Here is a 12,727-nt window from a genome sequence, read left to right on the forward strand (position 1 = left end):
GGGAAAAACCCTAAACGGACATGAGAGAGAAATAATGCAAAACAATGAAATTGTATTTACAATGAGAATGAGTTATGAAATACAATGAGGGAGCTCGAATAAAAAGAGCTCAAGGAATCTCTTAGAACAAGCTAGAAGACACTAGGAGATAAGTGTGACAACTAAACATACATCCACATGAGGTGGAAAGTCCTCGAACAAGGTGAGAGGATAAGTATGACTTAGGAGAGAACAAACTCTCGTATTGTCAACAACTTATAACAAACTCCTAGGCTACAACTATTAAATGAAATGCATTTACCTAAGTAAGCTTAAGTAAATAGAATAAATAATTAATAAGTAATTATTTACTCTAACATTTGTGTCCCTTGCCCTTTCCGTTTCTTTTTTTGCTCTTCCTTGCTAGATCTGCATTATTTCTTTCTATCTTTTCTTTGGTGCTCTTTCATCTTGATGATGGATCATGGACACAATCCAATACAAAAGCACCGGAAATAATTTTTAGCATTTTAAAATTGATTTTATTATATGTCACGTGTAAGAATTAAGACTTATTTTGAATGTGTATACTAATCTATACCAATAAAGCGTAGGTAGGCTTATCATGGATATAGATGTCTTTTACTCGATATCTAGGCCAGTTGTTCTCTATTTTGTAGTTCATTCAGGCTTGTTTGTTAGAGTTATATGATCCTTCAACCATCAGATAGAAAAAGGGCCACATTCCTAGGTGTGCATTGCACTTTTTATATGCTAGCACATGTTTATCAGGTTCACATCAGTGCTTCCTAGAGTAAGATTTGATTTGGAGTTGTCATAGTGGTAACATTGTTCCTTGATTTTTTTGTTGATGGGTAACAACATGCCTTTATAACTTACCATGGCCACCGGAGATTTGCTGGAATGTCATCTTACTATATATGCAGGCATATTTGAAGATATACTAGAATTTACATGGTTTCGTTTGAAGAAAGACATTGAAGAAAATTATATCTCTATCACTAGTTTGAGCATTCCAGACATTTTCTAGAGAGTACTAATGTCCAAGCACCTTTTAAGATATATTTGAATTTAACTAGTTTGTTTTTGAGGAAAACTTGGCAGTAAGATGGATGTTATCTACTATTTCTGTTGTGTTTGTTAGCTACCCTGGGGAATTATATAAGCACATATTTCACGTACACATGGATATTTAAAGATATAGTACAGGAATTTACACAGTTTCTAATGGTATAAAACTTTACATCACAAGTTTAGGCAGACATTTAAAAATGTGCTGGAATTTACATAGTTTCTTTGGAGGAAAACTTTGCATGACAAGCAGTCTTTGCTGCTCAGTTACAGTCTTCAGATATTTTTGGTTAATTATATGTCTAAGCACATTTGCAGGTATATTATAATTTACATTATTTAATTTTGAGGAAAACTTTGCACCAAGAGTGATGTCATCTATTTTTGTTGTGGTGTCTGTTAGTTCCCCCGGGACATTGTATTAGCATATATTGCACTGGTACATCAAAAGATATGTGACAATTTACATGGAAGATGTAGGAAAAAATTCTATTGAGAATGATGTCATCTACTGTTTCTACATTGTGGTGCTCTATTTCATTCTTTGGGTAGCATATTAGTTTTTGCAACCTACGAATATAAAATTTTTCACTTTCCACCCATCCAGGCATAAGGCTAAATGAAAATTTCATTTACATGTCCTTTAAATGTCTGCATGAGTCCATTGTATATTTTTTCTGTTGGTACTTGTCATTATAACAATAGAGTTATTGCTCCGGATATGGTGGGATTGTCTATGATTTGCTTTAGCAGTTCTTAATACAGTAATTTACTGATTGTTGTCTTGTTGATACAGCTTCTTGGAAGAGTATTCAATATCCTGCGAGAGAACAATCCAGAACTTGCTGGAGATAGGCGTAGAACTGTCATGAGGCCACCTCAAGTCCTCCGTGAGGGTACCAAAAAGACTGTGTTTGTGAATTTCATGGATCTGTGCAAAACGTAAGGGTTGTTTTGTGCCTATGCAGTTTGATTTATCTAGAGCTTAATGTTTTCTTCAATTGCACACAAAGTTATTGTTTAAGGATCTTTAAATTGTTCCATCATTAAATTTATAGTTACGGTTGAAACTCTTACTTGAAATTTATTAATGCAATTAAGTTTGTTTAACATCCTGCTGGAAATAGATGGGACATTCCCTTTCCTAGATCAGTTCATCAGTTTTTACCTGTCAATACAAATCTAGAAAAATAAACAAATAATTCATGTCTTTTAGGTGGTGAAAGATTTGCATACTCTTGGAGCATAGATGCCAATTTTTTTAGGATAAAACATTGAGGGCGTTTTATGAACACTTTTTAAACAAAAAATGGAGTTCCTGCAACGCTTATATACAGTGACTCATTTTGCCTTACACAATTTTGTATTTTGAGAGCAGAAATATAGGAACGTTTAAATTAGAGTTTATTATGCATTTAAACTTTTAAAGTATTGAGGATACAGATAAATATACTTGGAAATTCATAATGCACCCTGAATACCATTGAAATATGGAATTGAGAAATAAATAGTTGGATCTATTCTTGAGAATCAGTCCCGCTTCTTGTACTCCTGTTCATTATATCTTTATATTAAAGTATATAAGGAATCTTCTTTTCATTAACAACATATTAACAAACAACGTTTCTGCAAGTGAAGCATTTAGGCTACAGAGAAATGTACTTGGGAATTTAAACTGCACGATCAGTTCTGCAGAAAATATGGATTTAAGAAATATGTAATGGATCTGTTTTTTTGAAAATCATACTTGTATGTTTGTACTCTGTTTTATTGAAACTATATAAGGAACTTTATTTCCATCCTTTGTCTTTTCTGGTCTGCTTCCAAATCAGCAGTTCATATCAGCATGGAAACACTTGGACCACTTTTAAACCTTTTTCTATTACATTGCAACCACAATTAAATTAAAAATTATTTATCATGCTTCACTGTGTAATAGAGATGGTAGTGATTGCCAAAGAATTCTCAAATACATGTCTAAATTAGACTACTTTTTCACATCCTGTTTTAAATCACCTTTGTCACTTTGTGGTATGACTAGAGTACTTTAATACTGCTTTAACCATGCCAGTTCATGTGAGCTGTTTTTAATGCAATTCTGGAGATCTAGTTTGAGGCCTGAGAAATACATCTAGAAATAGTAGAATAAAAACCAAGACACCCACTAAAGCAACACCAGCTGGGGAAAACCAGGTAAGGATTCTGACGAAAAACTTGAAACAACACCAGTCAAGCTAAACCATTTTGACTGTGATACAGAAGGAGCATGCGTCTCAAAAATTGTTTCTTTTGAGCAGCTTTTTTATTATTAACCAGAGTTCTGCTGCATCTTCCTTGTTCTTACAGTACAGAGAACTAGAATAGTTGATAATTCTGAAAAAGAGAATCTGATATCTTTGCATCTATGCGCCATCCTTCAACTTGAGATAATGCCTGAGGGCAGCCTGAAATTCATGTTACCATGTCTAATGTAAAAGGAAAGAATGAGAGGTTGTGTGGTGGTGTCAAGTCTCCAGGCCTTTCTCTAGATGATGTTACAACTATCTTTTAGGCTGCCATAGTAGGAGTAACTATAAGTAGGTTATCTGTTCTTGGGGAACTAGAAGTCTCATTAGCAGACGTCAGGAGGAAAAGGAGGAGGTTTATCCCTAAAAGTCTGGCAATACAAGAACCTGTTGGGGACTGCCAAGCAAACATTTGTTAAGTTGAGGGGCTCTGATGTTGGCAGATGTTCCAAGGACTGAAGTATCTGGATAATTGAGCGGTGCTTGATTAAACCCTTTGACCAAATGGTGGCCTTTTTATAGGCTTTTTGGTTTAACCATAGGGCCTTCTTGAAATGTCACTTTTTTTGGATTAGTATTTAACAATGAACAATAATATTAAAGTCAAAATATTAACGAATAAATCTAATTAAAATAATAATAATTATAAGTTTAATGAATGGTCAAAAGGCGTGAAATGAAAGTTGTGACTCCCTCATGCATGGGAGATATGAGAGAGAGAAGAGAACTTCATTTGAAAGGTGGGGGTGGAGGGAGGAAGAGATAAGGGAAGTTGGGAATGAAGTAAGAATTATTGGAAGAGAAAAAAGAAATGAGAAAAAATAAAGAAGTGTCTCCTTTAAAGGGTGAAAATTATGAAGGGTTGCGACTCTTTTGAAGAACACCAATTATGAAGGATTGCGATTCTTTTGTAGGGTAGAAATGATGAAGGGTTGTTACTCTTCTTAAGTGTGGTATTGTAAAAGGTTGTGAATATGGCATAAAACAACCATTGATAAAGAGGTGTGACTATCCCCCCACATTGGAAGACATAAATAGGAGAAGGTATTAATTGAGGACATACAAGGAAGATCAATTTGGAGAATGATATGTTATTCTCAAAGGCAACAATGAAAATTGGTGACTCAATTCTTATGAAAGGTGGTGGCCCCTTCACCAATAAAGTATAAAGGAGGTTTCATTCCAAGCATGGAAGGATTTATCCTTCATCATCCTTCATCAATCAATAATTCCTCAAGAAATGATGCAAACGATAAAACGACAAGATCAAGCAAACAATCATCAAATCCACATCAATCATCACTACATCTTGGGATCAAGAAAAAAATGCAGTAGAGCAATCAAGCATCACTCTATCAAATCAATAGTCATTCATCAATATATCAAACTAACATTCATTATATCATCACTCTTCGATCATCTAATCATGATTACTTTAACTCACTACCAATATCTTGAATCATCTATGATGCCCCCAAACTTTAGGGCTTATTTCAATATTATTAAATTCAGTGTCCTATTTTATTTGTTGTGAGTCTTCTGGAGATCATTCAAAATAAGATACTTTGATTCCAACTTACTATTTTGAGCAAGTCACTTGGATGTTTTGCTCATACTATTAATAGTAAGTTATCAAGGTGATTAGTTGGTATCATATCAATACTTGGAAAGTGGATGGATTATTCCCATGAGTTGACATTGGAAATTATCAAGGTTTAATGATATAAGTCAAATTACTAAAGTTAGATCAAGTTTAACTTAATAGTATTTATTATACTAAATGACTTAATGATGTGATTACTTAAGGGAGGTTAAAGAGTATTTCTGTTGTTTTCATAAAGTGACTTTATAAAATGAATAAATAAATTCATTTTAAATTTTAATTAATAAAGCTCTCAAGCTTGTTCAAGAAGTTACTTCATAAGGAGGTATTAAAGTTAAGGATGATTTATCCCACATTGATCATGGAGGTTCACTTGGAGTTTGAGGAGTCTTTAAAAATGAAGCTTGTCTTACTTCAAGAGCATGTTATAAGAATTTGATATAGAAATTATTTCATCTTGTTGCTGAAAGTGTTTGGTTGGTTTCTAAGGATGAAAACCCTTAGGAAGCAGAAGGTTGGATGCAAACCAAAGTAACGAGAATTGGAATTGGATTGGAATCAGCAAGGCCGAATCGAATCGCGAATCGAGCATGAATCAGAATTGAATCAACAAATTTGAAAAACCCTTGAAATTTAGAGATTTTAACAATTTAAAACTTATTTCATGCACCCTTTATTGAATATAATTTAAACACACTATAACATTATCAAATAGAAGTTAACATACATAAACATGGAACATGAATGATAAATCCATCACATAAATAGCTACGTTACACGTAAAATGTAAATTGTAGGCTATAGTTGAAGTAAATGGAAATCATAGGATCATAACTATTCAAATCATAGAATGTGTGTAAGATGAAGATCCATAAGACATCGAATCATAAATGTATGTAACAATCTAAGATGAAGATCCATGAAACGTATGTCTATCAATATCTGTAAACAAAAATAAAAAACAAGGCTCTAGCTCAAGCCTTAGGATCATCCTCAAGCTTGGTCGCAACCTCAGCCTCGGCCTTTGAGTATCCTATTTGCCTTCTAGAAAGGCGTCTAAGGTAGGTCCTAGAGGACAGCTAAACCATAGCCCCTGCATGTAAGATGGGCTCACGAACAACATCACTAGGGCCTGTGTCTATGTCTTTGTGTGTGCATGTGCGTCTATTAGTGCTTGAACATGCTCTTGCTGCCTCCTCTACCATGGCCACAACCTCAACCTCTCTATCTACTTGATCAACCCACTCATGGTCTTCCTCAGTGAAGACTGGATCCACAGTCTCAATGAGCCACTCTGATTCTGGATCAATCTCCTCTAGAATGATCAGAGAGGAGTTAGTGCCCAAAATCTATCTGATCCTAAGACGGAGGTTGTAATGAGCAAAGACAAGATCATTCAACCTTTGCACAAACAACCTATTTCTCTTCTTCGAGTGGATATGCTCGAACATGGATCAACTGTGCTCACATCTAGAAGTGCTGCTTGGTTGACTCAGAATATGGATGACAATTTTATGAAGTTTTGGGGTTGTGGGCCCAAACATTTGTCACCATCTATCTGAAATAAGGGAAACGGAAAATAATTAGTCTCATTTAAAACTTTAAAATTACATAACCAAAAATTAAAATGCACAACTTATAAGCCATAAACTTAATATTCAAGAATATATTATTTTTACGTGTTTGTATTGTTGTTCGAGCATCTATGGCGATCTTGCTAGAGAAAATTGGCCCTTCTTTATTATTGAATTTGTCTAGCTCAATGGTTGTAACTGCACTATCTTCTCTGGATCATTGTGTATAGTCCAGTGAGAATCTCCTCATCCACCTTGAAGTCAAGACGGAAATGGAATGCCAGATTTAGATAATAAGCTGCTGCATGGATGGGTTGGTGGAGCTGATTCTGCCATCTCCTATCAATAATCTCCCAAATAGGGGCATACTTTTCTTGTACTCCTGCATATTGGGCTCTAAATGCCTCCTTGGCCCTATCCATGCCCTCATTTTTGTAGCCCATAGAGGGCTTCTCTCCATTGGTACAAGGGGCTCAGTGACCTGTATATAATGTCAAAAAGACATTTGAGTCGAAATTTAAATATAAAACTAAAAGTAAAACTAAAGCATTAAACAATTAAATACTAAATACTAAATGTTAAATTGTAAGAAATTTACCTCAAGGATTTCTTTAGCAGGTTTCTAGTAACCATCCTCATCAAAGATGCAATTCACCACATCTACCCCTACAGTGGTCATAGCATAGGAAGATGTAATCCACTTGTGCCCAACAAACATGCTCCTCAATTGCTCTTGATGTCAACAAGGATTGCAGTGTGATGAAATTCAAGACAAACCTCGTGATGCCAAGACGAGCTAACTCCCTGCCTCCTATGTAGTCCCCCATTGTGTTAAGGACAAATGAATGATTGTAGATAAACTTGCGTATATTTTTTGCCCCTTCTACACATGATTTGAGCCACTCAAGCTTCCCAATTTCCTTCAACATGAGTTCAACGCTATGTGTCACACAAGGAGACCAAAATATGGTGGGCCGCCTATCTATCAAAAGTTTACCTACAACAATTTTAAATTAATTAGAAATTTAGACATGTTAGGAAACATAGAATTAAAAAAAGTCCCAAATTCAATCAAATTTATTTTCAAAACTTGAGAAGTTAAAAAGTTTACCTGTAGCAACAACATAACTTACTGCATTATTCGTCACCACCTGCACCACATTTTGTTCCCCCACCTCTGCTATGACTTCCTCAATAACCTCACATAAGTATGTAGCATATTTTATGAGTAGAAGCATCAATGGATTTGAGAAACATGGTATATCTTACAAAACAATGAATTGTCATGGATCATCAACAAATTAGCAATCAACAAATCAAAATTTGAATTATTCAATCACGATTCACAATTCACAATGTATGTAGGAAAGTAGAATGATCAATCACCTCCACAAGAAACAAGAAAATTGAGGAGTGTTCTATTTTTCCTATCCGTCCAACTATTAGTCATGATGGTGCAATCCTTTTCGATCCACTCCTTTTGGTGGTCCTCAAGCTCAACCTTCACATCCTCTACCATTTCATCGAAGAGGTATCCAGTCAACTCAGCCTTAGTTGGGGCTTTAAACCCTAGATCCACAAATAGGAACCACATCTATCATGTTTTGCCAATAAGGAGCCGTGTCACAAATGGATTATGATTAGAAATTTAGATGACAAATCATTATGTAAGCTTGTAAAGTTAATCTATGATTAATCAGTGAATCATAAAACAAGTAGATATCATTAGAATTTTACTTTAACCTTAAAGAAAACGAATAAAAAATAGTCAATTACCTGGCTGCAATAAATGGAATGTTGCAAAAGTACCTATTGATGGCATGACGATGGAGGGTATGTGCCTCACCAATGCTCCAATTTTCTCAAGAATGAATTTAAATCCGCCCTCCTTCTAGCGCCAGATAATGTTGATGTCAGTTTTTATACCACATAACATATTAGCAATTGAATATTTGATACAGAGTATCAAACACACAATTCCTCTCTTGAAAAGTGAATACTCATGGGACATGAGAATAACTCCAATGTTCCTTACACTTGTTGATACTTAGTATATCGATGTGATTTGTTGGTAATCACGTAAGCGGCCTTACGCCGTTTGTTTGAGGACATTTTGGACTTTGGTGGAATGATGGTGATGGTGATTTGGTGTGAATGCTAGACGATGTTGATGGAGAAAGTGATAGTGATGGAGGGTGAATGTTCTTATGACTGGTGTCTTTCTAACTCTCTTCTTCAAGATTCTAAGTCCTAAACTACTTGTTATTCTACTCCTACTCCTATGAATGGAAGATTAGCAAACGGACGGGGATCGAATCTAATGAAGGTTAACCGGCGGCTCCACCTCCATAGATGCAATGCTTCAAAGGAAATTGAATTAGCTTATCACACAAGGCTTCTCAACAAGCCGCTAGGATGGTAGTGGCCTAGTATTGATCCCTATCAAACATCTACTAATGCCATCATGCAACTATCCATCTACTTTACTTTTACTTAACGATTTGAAATGCAATCCACTTTAACAATTTTAAAAGAAATTTTACTCTAACTATTTGGAAGTAGAAACCATGCAACAATACCAAAGGCTCTTAATCACCATGCAAGTCACAACAATGAGAAAGAAAAACGATTTTTTGGCATTATCTTTGCAACAATTTCCTCCGACCATTACAAATGAGAGCAAATGGCCTTATATAGAGGCCAAAATGTACAACTGACGATAGAGATAAAGAGGCAAAACCGACGATCCAAATTGGATCCTAGAAACCCTAATTAGGGTTGCCACCCCATTGGCCAATGAGAAGATGCCACCTCGCCAATGGACCAATGAAAAAAGTGGAAAAGTAGCAACCAATGAGAAGGGACCAAAATGGTGGCCAATGAGAATTAGACACTTGTCCTACCTTCGAAGAAAGAGAAGTTGCCGCTTGGGCTTACATCAAATGATCTTCTAATGTAAATCTCCCTTTTTCTTTCGTTCTTTTAGCTAAGGCAATGAACCTAGCTAGCCTTTCGTTGACTTTCTCCATGGGAGGGCAAGTTGTATGCTTTATCTTGAGCTCCGCCGATTTCATCATGCTGCTTGCTGCCTGTAGTGTCTTCTCATGGTCCTCATACTCTTTTGCATATCCGATAAAGGCATTGAGGGAGGAAAGGGTGCCCAAATGTTTTTTCTTGATAGCAACCTTTCTTAACTCATCCAATCTTGATCCAAGTCTTGTCTTTTCAATGTCCTCTTCTCTGATGTCTTCAAAATCAAGTGCCACTCTAATGTCACTCATCATGGTTGAAATGGAGGTGTTGACGCTTGGGTTGTGCTGTGCAACTGCCTTCTATATCTCCGCCAGTGTTCTCAATTTGGTAGTCAAGGCAACAAACCAAGACTCAACTGTACTCAATCCTCTTTCATCAATCAACTTGGCCCTTTCCAAATATGTCTCTGGTAGCCCAATGAACACTTGTAGCCTGGGAATAGCTAAATCCTTGACTAGAAGGAAATCCTTCCACTCTTCAAATATTCTAAATTTGTTTCTAACAGTCACTAATGACCGGAATGTTGAGATGAAGGAAGGCAAGAAATTTTGCCCGTCTTGGATTGTATCATGGATCCAATCCCTAACTTCATGTAGCTGAGTTGATATCTCTTCTAGGTTGCTCTTGCTTTCTTGAGGAAGGGCTGCCTGGTGCAACTCTCCAATATTTGTTCTCAGCCTCCAACTTTATGATCCTTTCATTTGCCTTCCTCAACCTTTCTCGGATTGAAGCTATACCTTCCTGGATCTCCTCACATTCCATGTCATCTGTGCTTCTTCCCAAATGATGCTCCACTATCTCATATTCTTGGGCCGCAATCTCATCTAATGCCTTGTCGACTGTTGATATAGCAATTTGAACCTTTCGGTGGCCATCATTGTCACTTCTGGTTACCTTTGCCACCGTTTTTGCCATTTGTTTTTGGTTTTCGCTATCACCCTTTTCTATTAGTTCTTGGATGTCTTCAACCGTTTGGGCAGTTACTACCTCGCCTCTTTGCATAAGCATTTGCCTTAACCATAGTAGTGCGGTGCATCTCCTCAAATATGGATTTGGTTCAATCAGCCGATCATCACCAACGGCCTCAGGCGCTTGACTTATTTCCTCAATATCAATCAGCCCATCTTCTTCTTCACTAGTAACTGCCATGTCATCTCCACATTGGTTTTCTGAGAGAGGAGAGTACTCGGTGCTATTACTGTAACCACTCGACTCTGAATTAGAGCTCACTTCTACTGCGATCTTTTGTTCACTTGTGTTATCTTCTTGGCCTCTAGCCTCAATTATACTTTCCCTTGACGGTGCTGCGTGCTGTCTCTTGGCTAGAGGTTCTGGATGTTCTTTACTCATCTCAACCTCCAAAGCTCTCTTCTTGCTTATAACTATTTCTTGTTGCTGGCTACTTCCTTCACCCTTCTGTCCGACTGATTCCGCTGGACCTTCTTTTGGCTTCATCTTCTCATAAGTAAGGGGAATCCTTTGACTTTGTAGCTTTTTTAATCTTTCATTGTACCATGACTCAGTATGCAAATCAACTGCTCTTGTAACTGCCTCCAAGGAAGGATCCTGATGATCATCCCAATCTAATGGATTCAACTCTGTTCCCTTTGCTGTATCATAATCTTCTCTCAGCACATCTCCATCATCTTCTAGTTGATCGGGAATATCAAGGCCTCTCCATTTGATATCTCTCATCATGTTCACCGACAACCTTGAGAAAGCTAGCTTTCTCACATGAAAGTCATCCTTGGCATTGGCCTAAAAGTCTTCTATAGTGGGAACATGTTTAAATACATTTCCATGAGATACCTTGATAAGACCATTAGGATCGAATCCTTGCCTTGCTCTATACCATCCTAGATGATACCATTCCAATTCCTTCTCCGTAGCTGCAAAGGCGACCCGATTGGGGCAACTATCATTGCCAATTCCGAATGAGAAAGTAATCCTTGTCTTACCTTCGTTTCTCATTGTTCTATCATAATGCTTAAGTTGCCTAGCCAATTCTATCAAAATACCTTGTCGGGTGGGTATCTTGGAAGCCTCTTGGGACAAACTGTACTTCTTGCTACTCTAATGTATGTGAATTGTGGAAATTGGACGAACCAACTTCCATACTTCTTTATCTTTGCTTTTGCTTCCGATGAGAGTCTCTTAGCAGGCGTCCCTTGTAATACCCTTACTGTCTTCATGGCAAAGGCATCACAAAACATTTTGTAATCCTTGTTGTTGTGCAGATGAAATTTTGGATAGCATTCATGCACCAAATATTGCCCCGGCCCATTGCCAACTTCTCCCAAGGCCTTAAGTCCTAGATTTTTATACAATCTAGCAATTAGGTAAAACAGATAGGATCCCATGTAGAATTGCTTTTGGTTTTGTACGGTTCTAAGTTGCAACTCTAGATTCTCGCTTATGATCCTAGCCCAATCAAATCTTCTTTTTCCCTTTTCAATTTCATCAATAAAGAAGTAAATCTAGTTTTCAAATTGCATACCTTGAGTTAGGCCCATGATCCGATTGAGAAGCACAATGAGATCGCCATATTTTGATTTGAAATCTGCCTCTGTGAGCCTTGATGATTTGGTTACCCCTTTCTTTCCCTCGTGTAGCCAATCCTGTTTTAGATGCATGAAATAAGCTTCCTGGTTATCCTGAAATGATTTGGCTGCCTGATCCATCATCACCACTGTCCTGCTCTTGTACTGGGGAATGTTAAATGCTTCTTCGATCACCTGTCCGCCAATGTTGGGCAACACCCTCTTCCCTTCATTAAAAATGATGGATTTACTAATTAGATCAAACCTGGATGCGCACTCCATAACCAATTCTGGACAAGGCAAGGTGGGAGGAAAAGTTGCTGCATGTACAATCCCACTTCTGTATATCTTCTTTGTCATAGGGGATTGTCTTTCCTTTAGTCTGTCATTTACCTGTATTATATTTACTGTACCGACATTGGTATTGGTTATTCGCCTCATTTTAAAAAAGAAAGTTGTTTTGGGCATCATATCCTCTTTGTCTTTCTTAGTATTTTTTCCCTTAGGGTTCTTGCTTGCACTAATATCTATCATCCTAAACACTTATTTCTGCCCCTTCGTTCTAAGTGATATGGACTACCCTTATCGATCTCCAACCTTCTTTCTATCGATGGATTCTAC

General features: G+C 36.9%; 1 protein-coding gene across 6 annotated transcripts in view; it reads left to right on the top strand.

Annotated features, from left to right (window-relative positions):
* The window catches only part of LOC149565721 (eukaryotic translation initiation factor 2 subunit beta-like), a 76,214-nt gene that overhangs the window by 41,438 nt on the left and 22,049 nt on the right, over positions 1 to 12,727 (top strand). For all 6 annotated transcript variants that reach the window (XM_089819216.1, XM_089819214.1, XM_089819217.1 and 3 more), the window contains exon 8: positions 1,868 to 2,013. In XM_089819216.1, coding sequence (XP_089675342.1) covers positions 1,868 to 2,013 — 146 coding nt within the window. The remainder of the gene's footprint in view (positions 1 to 1,867; positions 2,014 to 12,727) is intronic.

This window comes from Cupressus sempervirens, chromosome 3 (assembly GCF_028749045.1).
Source record: "Cupressus sempervirens isolate cs-2001-9-10 chromosome 3, ASM2874904v1, whole genome shotgun sequence".
Classification (NCBI taxonomy): Eukaryota; Viridiplantae; Streptophyta; class Pinopsida; order Cupressales; family Cupressaceae; genus Cupressus; species Cupressus sempervirens.